Source organism: Oncorhynchus masou, chromosome 23, assembly GCF_036934945.1.
Source record: "Oncorhynchus masou masou isolate Uvic2021 chromosome 23, UVic_Omas_1.1, whole genome shotgun sequence".
NCBI lineage: Eukaryota > Metazoa > Chordata > Actinopteri > Salmoniformes > Salmonidae > Oncorhynchus > Oncorhynchus masou.
Genome location: NC_088234.1, coordinates 9,530,223 through 9,546,386, shown reverse-complemented (window position 1 = coordinate 9,546,386; position 16,164 = coordinate 9,530,223). Strand labels below are relative to the sequence as shown.

At 39.5% G+C, this 16,164-nt stretch overlaps 2 protein-coding genes across 2 annotated transcripts; both read left to right on the top strand.

The window, feature by feature from the left end:
* Window positions 1–509: 509 nt before the first annotated feature.
* On the top strand, window positions 510–7,422 carry LOC135510277 (zinc finger protein 100-like). Its single transcript, XM_064931084.1, has 2 exons — window positions 510–767; window positions 4,799–7,422. The coding sequence occupies exons 1-2, from the start codon at window positions 602–604 to the stop codon at window positions 5,755–5,757; spliced, it is 1,125 nt and encodes a 374-aa protein (XP_064787156.1). The 5' UTR covers window positions 510–601; the 3' UTR covers window positions 5,758–7,422.
* Window positions 7,423–13,910: 6,488 nt separating this feature from the next.
* LOC135510276 (zinc finger protein 250-like) lies at window positions 13,911–15,730 on the top strand. The gene is made up of 2 exons (XM_064931083.1): window positions 13,911–14,162; window positions 14,498–15,730. Exons 1-2 carry the CDS (start codon window positions 13,997–13,999, stop codon window positions 15,595–15,597), a joined length of 1,266 nt encoding a protein of 421 aa, XP_064787155.1. The 5' UTR covers window positions 13,911–13,996; the 3' UTR covers window positions 15,598–15,730.
* The last annotated feature ends 434 nt before the right edge of the window (window positions 15,731–16,164 follow it).

The window sequence follows — 16,164 nt, the reverse complement described above, 5'->3', positions numbered from 1 at the left end:
TTTATTTATTTTGCTCCTTTGCACCCCAGTATTTCTACTTTGCACACTCATCTTCTGTCAAATCTACCATTCCAGTGTTTAATTGCTATATTGTAATTACTTTGCCACCATGGCCTATTTATTGCCTTTACCTCCCTTATCTCACCTCATATCTTGGCCAGGTCGCAGTTGTAAATGAGAACTTGTTCTCAACTAGCCTACCTGGTTAAATAAAGGTGAAATAAATCAAATAAAATACAAATTCATGATATTGCTTTCATCTCGTATAGTAATGATAAACGGTTGACTCCTGACTAATAATTGATTATCTCAGATCATCCTTTACTTATGATAACCACTGTTTGTCTACATGTAGTTATTGTTTCCCTTTCCTACTGGCATGTAGGCTGCCTTGCACAGTAGTAAACTCCCATCAAGCTGGCGGCGCTGTTGTGTGTTTCTGGGTTCGTCAACAACTAGAACGACGGATAAACTAAAAATTAAGATATTCCTTGACTAGAACACGGAAGTAAGATTGGAAAAGTTTGCATTCATTGTGTGGAGTAAAGAAAGACATACTAACTGAACGAAATAGACTATCCATCTCTTATTCGACTGAAATATGTCTAAACTACAGTTGCTGCGTGCGTTTTTAAATGAGCGTTTAACGGCGGCTGCTGTGGAGATTTTCGGGGCAGTTGAGAAAACGGTAGGAGAATACCAGGAGGAGAATGATCGGCTACGGAGACTGCTGCGGAGGACACCGGAGATACAACTATGTGGAATAGGTACGTATGTAGATACTGATAGCTATATATAATTATAATTTATTGATAAATTTAACTGACAACCATTTGATCGATTTTAAGAAGTTGATTTTTAAATTTGCCGCGCATGGATAAAAACCTTGCGTCATAAAAACCAGGAAGTGATTTGAATGTAACTTTAAAGGGCTGAAGATGGCGGTATCAGAGGTTAAAATTTGTAGCTGAGGAACAATTTTAGGGTTTTCTCACAAAGTTTATAGTTTTACACTGCAGTTGCAAAAAAATAAAAAATAAAATAACCATACAATGTAGCTGTTTTAAATAATTTTGTAATTAATCAAACCATTGAAATATAATTTTGACGATTTCCAACGAACAAGCGAGCAAACGAAAAGTTTCAGCTTGTCTTGTTAAGTTAGCTTGCTAACGTCTTCATAGCTAGTAGCATGGAATCAGAACATGACCAAACTTTTGCTGAGATAATGAATGTTGAACTATGTCGCTATTTTAAAAGGCAACTTTAAGGGTCATATTGAGTCATGAAGCAGATAATACAGGGAGATGGATTATATTATTGGTAGATGTCAACCACGTTCAATTCATTGTTGTAAATACTTATGCTTCCAATAACAAGTCAAGTAACTATTTTATTTAGTGACATTGAGAGGAAAATAAGTTAAATTATGTCTAAATTTCCATTGGCCAAAGTCATATGGGGTGGAGATTTTAATACAGTATTACATGATAATCTAGATAGATGGCCTCCCAAGGATAGCAATTCTGTTTGTAAGATAAGGAACATATGTCTAAGGTTAGGTGGTCTAGATATTTGGAGACATAAAAACCCAGATAAATCTTTGGTACTCCATGTAAACATAATCTTATCTATACAATCCTGTAATGATTTCTGGCTGATATCTGAATATATGGCTGACAGGGTTGATACAGTCTCGATTGAACCATCGTTTTTAACAGACCACAAAGGGATCTCAATAAAGGTTTGTCAACAAGAAAAAGTTAAAGGTTACTGGAAAATGAATGAGACTTTACTAGAGAATTAAGTATTTAAGAAGGAAGTAGCAGGAATTATTGATAAATACTGGAATTGTGCCTGTGGTTTGGGAGCTAATGAAATTTGATATAAGGCTATTGGCTATTTCAATGTGGAAAGAAATTGCTCGTGCCAAGAGAGAAAGAATATGACATCATAAAGGGAATAGTGGATTAATTTAAACTGAACTAACCAGGAATTACTGGAGCTATCATCATTGCAAATGCAGTTAGACTGTATCTATGAGGAAAAGGCCCGGGGAATGTTTGTAAGATCAAGACAAATGGCTGGGAGAGAAAATTAAATGTAGAAAAAAGTGCAGGCGAAAAGACTTCCATATGTAAATTAATGATGAATAATACTCCCAATGAAAATCCAAAAGAAATCTCTCAGCATGTTGCCCAGTTTCATCAGAAGCTGTACATCAGCCCAGTCAACTTCCAATATGGATCCTTTGTTAGACAATGTCGCAAACATTGCTAAGAAGGTAGATAATGATTTCAGTGATTTTTGTAATGAATTAACTGAAATTGAGATAAAAAACTGTATTAAACGCCTTAAGGGCAATAGGTCCCCTGGAAATGATGGTTTAATAACAATAAAGCATTCAACGATAAATTGATTCCTTTCATTCTTGCTATGTTTCAAGAATCAATAGAAAAGGGGGATTTACTGGCTTCCTTAAAGCAAGGTGTAATTACTTTGATTCCCAAACCTAATAAGGATACTCTTTGTGTAGACAACTGGAGACCCATTAGCCTGTTGAATAATGATGGGAAATTATTTGCCCTTGTGTTTGCTAAGAGGTTGAAACAAGGCTTGCATCATATCATTGATGAAGAGCCATCTGGTTTTATGCACGTTCAACACATTAGTAGTAACATCAGGTTGGTCTTAGATATGACTATAATGACCTCATCCTTGATAATAGTTTTCTTATGTTTGTTGGTTTTTATAAACTCATGTTCTACAGTGTCAAAAGCTTTATGTTCAAAGCAATACATTTGTGGGGGGTTTGGTTAGCTCACGGGACACCCCAAAGATTTAATATTGGCTGTGGCATTAGGCGGGGCTGCCCAATTAGTCAATTTGTATTGGTTACTCAAATTATGTCTTCATATCAAGAAAGGGAATTTTCAAGGTGTTTCAGCACTTGGCAATGCGTTTAAACTACGTCAACTGGCTGAAGATACCACCATATTTTTTAAGAGACAGGAATGAGGTTTCTAAAGCAGTTTCCTGTATTGAAGACTTTTCCTTCGTTTTGGGTTTGAAAATGAATATCAATAAGTCAGTCTTATTTCCACTCAAGGATTGTGTTTTACAGGAAGTATATGGTATCCCAGTTAAAGATAAGGTAACTTATCTTGGAATAGTTATATGCAAGGATTCAAAACAAAGGAGTGAATTAAACTTTAACCCCATTATTGAGAAAACAAAGAAGAAATTCAACCTCTAGTTGCTGAGAGATATTTCGTTATACGGTCGGGTTTTATTGTCCGAAGCTGAAGGGTTATCCAGATCGGTTTATGTCTCGTTATCACTTGAATTATGCCCTGAAATTGTAAAGGACTTAGATAAGATTCTGTATAATTTTATTTGGAGGAACAAGCCTCACTATTTACGAAAATATATTCTCACTAATACCCAAGAACAAGGAGGTCTTGAGGTTTTAGATTTGAATACTCTAAATAATACTTCAGAATCCAATTTATTTTAAAAGTATGTTAAGAACCAGAACAGTATTTGGAATGTCTTCCCTAAGTATTTATTTGACTGTTGGTTTAGAATGTTTTTGCTTCGATGTAATTTTTATGTTGATAAAATCTCAGTAAAGTTGGCCAAATTCCATAAACAGGAAATTTTAGCTTTGATGTTAGCATATAAACACAATTTTCCCCCCACAGATACTTTATATGGAACAACAAAGATATACAAAAAAATTTTAAGAGCCTTTTTTTGCTAACTGCTTTGAAAGAATATGCAATTGTTTTTGATGCGATTCCAAGGGGGGTTGTACCTCTTTTAAATTCCTCTGGTTGATGTAAGTAACATAGATTTACATGAAAATATATTCATTGGCAATATTACCATCAAATATAAATGTAGTAATAAACAGATTAGAAATATTGTTTGATACTACAATTCCCTCAGCAAGATTCTTTTGGTCAAATATCTATGGTGATATACAATGGGCGAAAGCATGGAAAATTGCTAACAAATATTGTATCAGTAACAAGGTAAAGGAAGTTTAATTTAGCATGTTACATAGAATTTATCCTGTTAAACATGTTTTGGAATGATTCAAGCTGAATATTGACTATAAATGGGATTTCTGTGAAATGGAGGTGACCATTTTGCATTTATTTTTTGCCTGTATTTATAGTAGAATGCTTTTGGATTCACATACAGAATTTTGTTACAAAAAAAATAGGGCCGGTTGTACTATTTAATGGTTTTTATATGATTTATTTCAGAAATTCTGACATAGATAAAGATGTAGTATATTTAATTCAACTGCTAATGATGCTAGGTAAATTTCATATTTGCAAATGGTCTAATTCAAAACCTAACTTTTTTTCACTTTATAAATTAATTTAAACATTATGGCACTACTTTAACTAAAATGAAAAACAAAAAGGCAATTTAAACTTGTTGTATTATTAATGAATATGATTTGTTTGTTTAGGATTCCTGGCAATGTAAATAGTTTGTTTGCATGTGACTAATCCTCTTTTTGTTTGTTGATATTTGTTTAATACATTTAAAAAAATTAATGTTATGTTTTAATAAGAAAATGGAAAAACATTAATAATAAATAGCTTCTTCTCTACAATTTATTGAGAAGTAATTGAACATAGATTATAGCTTTCAGGTATTGATTTGGAATTATAGTTTAACAAGTCTTGAATTTACTGGTTTATAAATTCAAGTTGACCACAACCCTGATATCTAAAGTCTCTATGTAGGTAACCTCTGCTCCTCCTCCCCTTCCCTCCAGACTCCCTGCAGATCTCTGTCTCTGAAGAGGAGGTTCCCCCTGAGCAGCAGCACTGTGAGCAGGAGTGGTGCCCCAGTCTGGGACAGAAGGACCCAGAGACCAAACAGATTGAAGAGGAACAGGAGGAATTTAGGACCAATCAGGGGGAAAAGCAGCTTCAAGGGGTTGAGCCTGATATCATTAAGTTTATATTCACTCCTTCCTGTGTGAAAAGTGAATGTGATCTAGAGGACCCACTTCGGGATCTGAAACATTTTGGCACTGTGACCCATCTAAAGGGTCTGGACATTCCCTGTTACCCTCCAGATAATCAAAACAATGCCTCCAGCCACAGTTCAGCCATAAGCAGTGACCCAGTAGAATTTGACAGCAGCCCACCAATGGATCTCAACTCACTATTGGAGAAACACTGTTCCAAACCCAGCACCACATCTAGAAGAACTCACCACTGCCGTGACTGTGGAGAAACGTTTGCTCTGAAATCTGACCTGCAGAGACATGTGACTCTCCCCAAGAAGAGACTCAGTGACTGCAGCTTCGGCAATAAACGCTACAACTCCACCTGTAAACTGAAGGCCCATGTCAGGCTCTGTCACAGTGGGAAACCCTGCACCTGCCCTGTTTGTGGAAAGACCTTCAAATACAAAGGAGATCTGTCCAAGCACATGAGTATTCACACAGGAGAGAAACCCTTTACATGTGGGCACTGTGGAAAGAGCTTCAATCGCAAGGAGCATCTAACCAGGCATAAACTGACGCACACAGGAGAGAAACCATTTAGCTGTGGTGACTGTGGGAAGAGCTTCAATCGCAAGGAACATCTAACCATGCATAAACGGACTCACACAAGAGAGAAACCTTTTATCTGTGGTGACTGTGGGAAGAGCTTCACTCAGAAGATTAACCTGCTGACTCATGTCAAAAAAATCCACAAAGGAGGAAAACAGGATGAAAACTGAAAGGGGAAAAAATTACATTAGAACTAAGATCTTCGGTCAGAAGATGGGAATAAAAAAAGCAGGATGTGAGCAGAGCAACTTCATGTTGCTCTCAGATAATTGGATGTGAGAAAGTTATGTAAACATTTTTATGAAATTAAGTTTGCTTTGAATAATGAGGTAATGATCAAACACTACTGTCGGAAAATCACAGCTCTGCTGTTCAGTGTCGATATTTTCACATCATTATAAGAGGAATTCTTGATCGTTTGTTTAGGAATGTCCCCCAGGGTGATGACAGGCGAATGCCTGAGTGAGTGTGCAAAGCTGTCATCAAAGGAAAAGGGTGGCTTTCTCAAATCATCTCAAATATAAAACATATTTAGATTTATTTAACACTTCTTAGGTTAGGACATGATTCCATATGAGTCATTTCATAGTTTGTCTTCTGTTATACTGGCTGGGCCGGTAACTGAAAGGTTGCTAGTTCAAATCCCAGGGCTGACAAGGTACACGTCTGCCGTTCTTCCCCTGCACAATGAAGTTAACCCACTGTTCCTAGGCTTTCATAAGAATTTGTTCTTAAATGACTTGATTAGTTGAATAAAATAAAAATATTACCACTGGTCTGTAGCTTGTAGTAGAACTCCGTCCACCAGGGGCACTGTGTTTTTAATATAGATTAACATGACACAAACGGAAGAAGAAAATGCAGTTTTGTTTTTTTCGTTGTCACTAGTTACAACAATAACAAAGTCAAAATTGGCTATATCGTAAGAATAAACAAGAACCAAAATGGCTTTTTTGGTCTTAGTCTAAAATTAGGATTAGGCAATAGGTTAACGGTGGGGTTAGGGTTATGTTTAAAAATTGGAATTTAAGAAGAGAAATTGTAGAAACGGGTGTGGTACCTTTGTGGCTGTGGTAACTGATGAGTGACAACCTTTGTTTTTCTTTCTACTAGCTTCTCTAGGCATAAAGTCAGATTCCACAGCCACAAAGTTAAGTTTTGGTCTTCATTTACGGTTAGGGTTAGGCATAAGGTTAGCAGTGTGGTTAAAGGGATAGTTCATCCAAATAACAAATTGGTTTCCTGACCCTTGTCTATGGACAAGTGTATGACAACAAACCATGCTTTGGTTTATTTTCCCTGGGACCGTTTCCATATGCTAATGTTTTAGCATTTTTGGCACAATCCCAATTCAATTCATGGGACCGATATTGACATTTTTCGCACATCATGTCCAAATCATCTGAAAGTATCTAAAATTGATTTTGAAGCTCAACAAAAGTCACTTATAGATGTTAGAATACAACATTACGTGCGAGAAATGCCAGTATTGCTCCCAGTACCAATATTATACGTTATTTACTGCGTAGGCTGTGAGGGCATTTTCTGTTTAACCTTACTAATGCTTGTGTACTAAAATATCGTTCTTTAAGACTAGGCGTTGTGCTTGAGATAGTTCCTTTTAACAAACTCCTATAAGATAGTAAAGTGTGTGTGCTTAAGCAGAGGTCTGTTCTAACTGTTCTGTGGGTGTGTAGAATGACCCCATGATGTCTGGGGAAACTGACTTGTTCCTCTTAGCTTAACTAGAGACAGAGTGAAGGTTATATCTTACTCACCAGTGATAAAGCTGTTGTTCTGTTTGGAGCCTGTTTCCGGGCAAAGGATTTGTGTGTGTGTGTGTGTGACCAATAGGACCATAAATCATCTGGGTTCACGATCAAAGGCGCTTGCTTGCACAATTTCGGGGAACCGTTGAGCTACTGTTAGAGGAAGTATGTCTGGAGTGACTTCCTGTCACTTTGGGTGCCTATTGTCCCCACTCAGTTGTGACGGACTGAGACAACCTCTATTATAGTCTGTACCCTGTAACCTAGTTTTGTGTCTCTCCACATACACATAAATAAGGTCACATGTTTTGCAGATGTTTGAACTCTGTTTGAACTTTTTTTTTTTAGCGGGGGCTCTCACTCTGTTCACTCTGTTTGTGATACAACCAGCTTCCTTATTGCAATAAGTTTTTAATAAAAGTAACACCTTGATTTAATTATTGACGTTGCCTCTCCTCATTATTAGTAAATAAAGGTAGAATTTCCACCACGGCGTAACGACGGTGACAGGTGTGCGTCATAATAAGCGGACTGGTGACCTCGAGCGCCGGAGAGGGAGTATACGTGGCAGATGTGGAGTCTCTCCCTGCTCAAGTGCAGTTAGGATATGATACATTGCCTTTGGGAAGTATTCGGACAGCTTGACTTTTTCCACATTTTGTTACTTTACAGCCTTTCCTCAACAATCTACACACAGTACCCCGTAATGACATCACAGTACCCCGTAATGACATCACAGTACCCCGTAATGACGTCACAGTACCCCGTAATGACGTCACAGTAACCCGTAATGACATCACAGTACCCCGTAATGACATCACAATAACCTGTAATGACAAAGCGAAAAGTTTATATAATTTTTTTTTTGAAAAAATACCTTATTGTGTGCACACATATTGCTATGAGACTCAAAATTGAGCTCAGGTGCTTCCTGTCTCCATTGAGCATCCTGGAAAGGATCGAAAGTCGTGTGTCCTCAGAAACACGACCCCGCCAGCCGCACCAATGTGTCGGAGGAAACACCTGGCAACCGTGTCAGCGTGGATGCGCCCGGCCCGCCACAGGAGTTACTAGAGTGTGATGGTACAAGGACATCCCAGCCAGCCAAAACCTCTCCTAACGCCTGGAATCGGGGCGAAGTTTCACCTGCCAACAGGACAATATCATAAGCACACAGTCAAAACAATGCAGGAGTTGTCCTTGTGTGGCCCAGACTTGAACCCAATCTAACATATCTGGAGAGGCCTGAAAATAGCTGTGCAGCGACACTCCCCATCCAACCTGACAGAGCTTGAGAGGATCTGCAAAGAAGAATGGGAGAAATTCCCTAAATACAGGGGTGCCAAGCTTGTAGCTTCATACCCAGGAAGACCCGAGGCTGTAATCGCTGCCAAAGGTGCTTCAACAAAGTACTGAATAAAGGGTCTGAATACTTATGTAAATGTGATATTTCAGTTTTGTATTTTTAATTAAAAAAAATATATTATTTGTCATTATGTGTATCATTATGTGTAGATTGATGCGGGGGAGGGGGGGGGGGGACAAGGCTGTAACGTAAAACAAAATGTGGAAAAAGTCAACGAGTCTGAATACTTTCCGAAGGCACTGTAAACTACAGAGTCAGAGCATATATCCCAAGATCAATGCAGTGTTATCACTCTAAAAGCTTTTGGTGGTGTTTGCAGAAGGGAGAAACCGAGATGTCCAAGGCGTGGAAAAGATCCTATCCCGTGTTATATAAGTGATGAAAATGTGAAGTGTTGCAAAAAAAGATAACGAGGTGACCCAAAGTCATGGTTGTCCAACTTTTTAAAAGGGTTGAGGGTTTAAATGGTGCTCCTGAAGAGTCCTTGGAGGTGGATAGGCCATCACCGAAGGCTGCAGGGGTTGCCTTTCACCAGCAGGACCCTGATATTTGAAAGGTTAAGAAGGTGGACTTTGTAGCCTTTATAGCTGTGGTAATTAATGGAACTGCAAAGGTGGAGAGAAGGTCCAGGAAAATAGATATTATTATTATTATTGTGGATGTCGTCACAAGCTGTACCACCCTCTCAGACCCTAGAGAAGGGAGATATGAAGTGGGAGGTTTTTTTGTTTGTCATTTTACTCTTTTTTTTTATTTTGTTGGATTATAAATTTGTTTCCCTATCACGTATGGATTAGATATTTTAACAACAACAACAAATTCAACCTGCCCAGTTGGTGGCGGCAATACACCTTGTTGGGTTGTAGTCTGCCATAAAACCCACAGTTTTTATTTATTTATGTTTTTATCACTTTTTCACGCGGTTCCAATATAAAAGCAATCACTTTTAACTTTAACGTTCGTTACGTTTCATTCCAGAAAGCCATGTTCTTGGCACAAGCGCTCGAGCCAACAGCTCGCAGATACAGTGCGTGTCATTGGTACCACCTGTCACCAGAGGGCGGCAGAGACCATCCTAGAGACATTAGTGACACTCCAGGTATGTCCTATTATTCATTATGATTTCCCTGTTAAAAGAGGTGTGTTTCTGGTTTCCTTTGCAGAAGCTTGAATTGTTTACCGGGTGTATTTGTTTCCTGAGTGAGTTTTTGAGACTTAGTGTTTGTTGTTTTTTCCTGTGTTACTGTGATCCTTCGGCTACCGTTCTCAGCACACTATAATATGTTATCCTTAACCACTGATTCCTCGTCTGGTCTTTTCTCTGTACCTGGGTCCAACCTCACCACGTCACAGCAAGCTTCTGCCTCAAGCATGCACCCAGTAGAGATCACCCAGATTCTAACTTACCAAGGAGCACTGCTGGGGCGGCAGCAAGAACAACTCTCCCAAATATCAGAGACCCTCTGGGCACTTACCGACACCCTCCAACCACAACCGAGGAGGAGCATCATCACCCAGTGCTATAGGCATCTCCGTAGTTCCTCCAGGGAACCTGCACCGGGAACCCAAGATCCCAGCCCCCGAGCGGTATGACTGCCACCCGAGAGGATGCAACGGGTTCCTCACTCAGTGCTCTCTGTTCGAGCTACAGTCCTCCTCGTTCCACACCGATCGGGCTATGATCACCTACAGTATCTTTCAACTCTCAGGCAAGGCCCTGGCTTGGGCAACGGCGGTGTGTTGACCAGCAGCCACCATCCTGCAGCTCCATTTTAGCCTTTGACCACCGAGAAGCGGTGGACTCTGGGGCTGCAGATAATTTCATTGATCAAGACAGATAATTACAAATCCCCTGGCGTGAAATGTCCCGTCCCTCTGCAGATTCAAGCCTTGTTGGACGCCCCATTGGCTCCGGCCAGGTGGAATATCAGACCAAAGCCCATTCTACTGCAGGTTGTGGTGAATAACTCAGACTCTTAGTTTTCTTTTGCACAAGGGCAGAACAGAAGATTTTTACACATTGCCAGCTCGGGGATTCGAACCAGCAACCTTTCGGTTACTGTACCAACATTCTCAACTGCTAGGCTACCTGCCAGCCCACAGAATGGTGTGACTACTAGGCGGACTGATGTCGTTATCATGGCGTCTTCCGTCGTATGTGGCTCTACTGTCCGAACTGGTGTCCCTACTAGTCCTGACACAGTTTCCTGTTCAGAAATCTTGCTCTGATAATTGTGCTGTCCCAACGTTAGTAGGGATTTATTTGTTTATTTATTTTAGTGGTACAGAACTTGGCAAACCATGATTGATTGCTCACTCCAGAACAGTAGTTGGTGGCATGCACATTGAACGTTTGTTTGTGGACCGCCAATCAACCATAGAAGAAGAAGAAGATTTACACCTGTCAAAATGGAGGGAGATTCTATATAGTTTACACCTGTCACACATTGAGGAAACATGGAGGTAGATTCTAAATAGTTTTGCTTTGGAGTAATTTTTATTTAGCCTTTATTTAACTAGGCAAGTCAGTTAAGAAGAAATTCTTATTTACAATGACGGTCTACCAAAAGACCACCTGCGGGGACTGGGTCCTGGGATTAAAAAAATAAATAATGTATATATAACATAAATATAGGATAAAACACACATCATGACAAGAGAGACAACACTACAAACATTATTGGCCACAGACAACAGCACAACGGGCAAGAAAGAAGAGGCAACAATACATCACGCAAAGCAGCCACAACTGTCAGTAAGAGTGTCCATGTCTGTGCATGACCCTGCATTGTATCAATTGATACCTGGTGGCATTGATGGAACAAAAGTGAATTCTAGACAGGGCTTTTCCCCAGATATCTTCCAAGATTGCAGTATTCAACTCTTCACCCCAGGTCTCCTTGAGAAGACTAGTATGGACAAAGAAAAAGGATACAAACTGAAGGGCTTAGGCCTAGAATTCAATCAGATCAAGCTTTAACCAGCGATAGGCAAAACCTGCAAAGCTGAAGTTTTGGCAGTGTGTCGAAGGTGTAACTGTTGGGGCTGTCAAAGCAGTGATCATCTTGATTATTGTCAAGAAACCCTATCCGTTAAATCTTACCGTATGCTTCCCATTCGAAAACAGTTTGCGCATATATTGTGTTTTTGTGACATTTTAGTGTTCGGCTGTTTGAGGAAACAACATTTTTTTTTCTTGAGGTTCGTCGATAGTTTGGTAGCTGAAGTCTATGCCCCTTTGTCAGTAATTGGTTGACAGTAGGGATTCTTGAACGAAGTGTTTGTCATTCAACGAGAAAATACTTGTTTTCATGCCAATCTTTCACTTGAGAAAGACTGTACCAAACATCTTAGAAAGACGTTAAAAATGCGCGACTAAGATCTCCTTGGCAAAAATGTCAATTTATTACACATTTCTTGATTTATCTATTTTGAGGAAGTGTTTATTGGCTATTTGTTGCTACGGCATCTCAAGAGGGGCAAATTGTAATAATTCTGCTGGACTTTTCATTTTTCAACCGAAGAAGGCGTTAAGGGCACAGATGTTCGCTTTCTCCTAGTCGAGTTCTGCTTGGAGCAAACCGAACCTTGTATATGAACACATTAAGCTAAAAGCAGTTGCACCTCCAACACTGATGCGGATGTCAGATCTGATTGAATAGAGCTGTTGTGAGGGAGCTGTAAACAGGTCATTAAATGATACAAACTGGGAGACTAGGTGTGTTGAGTTGGGAGGGTGCTGTAACAGGTCATTAAATGAATGTTGCACAGGGAGGATTTCAAAGTTTTAAATGTTTTCCCTTTGATATAGTGTCTGACTTGTAAATAGCAGAACCATTTGGAATTCGAGAGTTCAAATGTGTTCTTTAACTGGTTAAAAGATGCAAATTGCTTCTCTATGTCTAGGTTTTCAGTTGTGTGCCAGCCCATTCTCACTCCATTCAACAAACACTTTATCAGACTGAGGTGGAACAAAAGCACGATTGAAATATATTGGAGTGTATACAGAGGTATCGGTCACCTCATGAACATGTTTAATCTGGTTTAGAATTCTGAATGAATTTTTGGGCAATCTGCTTTGGAGAAAAGCATAGCTGGAGGAGAGGAATTTGTTGTGAACCTGACTTCCTTATTTAGCCACGGGGGAGTCAGGAAAACAAATCAGGGAAACGCAACAATTTTGTGTCCTTAAATTTAGAGTTGTTTTTAGTGTAACTGTTTCCCCACATGTATTTATCCATTTCCATTATCCCTGTTCTGTAATAAAACACCAAGTTATTGATACATTTAAAATATGGTTTCAAGAAAACATCTTGCATTTGTCCATGAGTATTTATCATCACCACTCCTACCGGTCATAGACTATGGCGACAATGTCTACGTTAATGCAGCTGCCAAATACACTGAAACCATGAGATGCAGTTTATCACAGAGCACTACACTTTATTACGGGCGACAGGTTCAGTTCACATCACTGCATTCTGTATCAGAAAGTAGGTTGGCCCTCTGCAGTCTCGTAGATCGATGCATTGCTTTTCTTACAAAACCTCCCACTATACCTAACATCATTAATAACTTTTTAGAAGTACAAGTTACCAAGGATGGCTAACTCTGTAAATTCCTTGGTTCTCTACAGTTAGGTAAATCAGCTTTTGAGTTGTTTTTTTTGCAACTTACTTGTGGAATAATCTCAAACTCTCAAAGGTGATGATGCCCTCTAGGGCATTTTGGATGCTGATTGAGGACATTTTGTAGTATGTGTTTGTTTTCTGTGACTGTGTTTTGTATCTCTGATTTGCTTTTCATCTTGTATTAATGTATATATTTTTGTAATTACAGGGTTTAGTCTCAGTATGACTCTGTGGTAAAATAAAGGTTAAATACAAATGTTGACTTAATGCTCCTCATTCATGATATTGAATAAATTCTGTATAAAGTAATGATATACAGTCGACTCCTGCTTAATAATCCCAGATCATCCTTTACTTATGATAACCACTGTTTGTCTACATGTAGTTATTGTTTCCCTTTCCTACTGGCATGTAGGCTGCCTTGCACAGTAGTAAACTCCCATCCAGCTGGCGGCGCTGTTGTGTATTTCCGGGTTCGCCACAGTTTCCGGGTTCGCCACAATTAGAACCGAGGTATTTTCTGAAATTTCCTTGACTAGAACACGGAAGTAGGATTCTGTTTTCATTTTGCTTTCATTGCGTGGAGTAACAAAGTATCCACTAACTGAACTGAATAAGATAACCGAATCTCATTCGACTGAAAATGTCTAAACTACAGTTGTTGCGTTTGTTTTTAAATGAGCGTTTAACGGCGGCTGCTGTGGAGATTTTCGGGGCAGTTGAGAAAACGGTAGTGGAGTACCAGGAGGAGAATGATCGGCTGCGGAGACTGTTGCGGAGGACACCAGAGATACAACTATGTGGAATAGGTACGTATGTAGATAGCTAGCTATAGTTATTTCTACCTTATTGATAAACTGTTTGGGCTAACAGTGATAATCAATTTTAAGACTTTTTTTTTAATTTACCGCGCATGGATAAAAACATTGTGGAATAAAAACCAGGAAGTGATATGGATGTAAAATAAAAATAAAATAGAAAACTAGAAATAAATATTATTCTCTTTATTTATTGAGAAATAGTCTAAAATAGATTCTAGTTTTCCAGTTATTGAGTTGGAATTACAGTTGACCTAATTAAAATGGACCCCAACCCTGATGTCTAAAGTCTAGGTAAACTCTGCCCCTCCTCTCCTTCCCTCCAGAATCCCTGCAACTTTCTGTCTCTGAAAAGGAGGTTCCCCCTGAGCAGCAGCACTGTGAGCAGGAGTGGAGCCCCAGTCTGGGACAGAAGGACCCAGATACCACACTGATTAAAGGGAAACAGGAGGAAGAACAGCTTCAATGTCTGGAGCCTGATATCATAGAGTTCATATTCACTCCTTCCTGTGTGAAAAGTGAATGTGATCAGGAGGACCCACTTCAGTCCTTGACTCTTCCCCAAACCCAGACTGTGGAGAACAGAGAGAGAGACTCTAAACCGGTGGATCTCAAACCTTTTGGCACTGTGACCCACATTAATGGTCTTTACATTCCCTGTTTATCGCCATATACTCAGAACAATCCCTCCAGCCACAGTTCAGCCGTAAGCAGCGACCCAGTAGGACTTGACAGCAGCCCACCATTGGGTCCCACCCCACCATTAGATCCAAACCCACCAATGGGGGAACGCGGTTCCAAACTCAGCACCACGTCTATAAAAACTCACCACTGCCATGACTATGGTGAAATGTTTCCTCTGAAAGCTGAACTGCAGAGACACATGACTCTTACCAAGAAGAGACTCGGCGAATGTCACTTATCCAATAAACAGTACAACTCCACCTGTAAACCGGAAGCCAATGTCCAACTCTGTCCCATGGAGAAATCCTGCACTTGCCCTATTTGTGGCATGACCATCAAACACAAGGGAGATCTGTCCAGGCACATGGGTATTCACACAGGAGAGAAACCATTTAGCTGTGGTGACTGTGGGAAAAGCTTCTATCAGAAGGGACACCTTACAGATCATAAACGGACTCACACAGGAGAGAAACCATTTAGCTGTGGTGACTGTGGGAAAAGCTTCAATTTGAAGGGCAACCTAAGGAAGCATAAACTGACTCACACAGGAGAGAAACCATTTAGCTGTGGAGACTGTGGGAGAAGCTTCAGTCTCAATATGAACTTAACCAGGCATAAACTGACTCACACAGGAGAGAAACCATTTAGCTGTGGTGACTGCGGGAAAAGCTTCACTCAAAAGACGAATCTGCTGATGCATGTGAAAAACATCCACAAAGGAGGAAAGCAGGACAAAAACTGAAAGAAAGAAAATGAGGACAAAGTTGTTCTGTCAAAAGAATGGGAAAAACAGGCAGTATGTGGACAACACGTTTTAAGTAGGGCTGGTGTGTGTGTATATATATATATAAAAAATTAAATGGATGATATTTGATGTTTTTGAATAGTTAAAATTCTACATTTGCTTCATGAGTAGTGCATGACCCTAAGATGGCAACATATACAGTATCAGTCAAGTTTGAACACCTACTCATTCAAGGGTTTTTTTTATGTTCTACCTTGTAAAAGTGTGCAAAGCTGTCATCAAGTCAAAGGGATGCTACTTTGAAGAATCTAAAATATATTTTGGTTTGTTTTAACACTTTTTTGGTTGCTACATGATTACTGTATATAAGTGTGTTAGCTAGCACGCACCGATGTAATGGTCACACAAGCTCACTACTGACAGTTTTCATGCTACAGATTTTACCATCAAACATCAACATCGTTAAGCTCTGCACAACTAACGTTTCTGTTTCCTTTTTAACTACAGATAATAAATAATGCTCAACTGGGACCACTGGCTGGGGGGTGATTTATTTTGGACAAA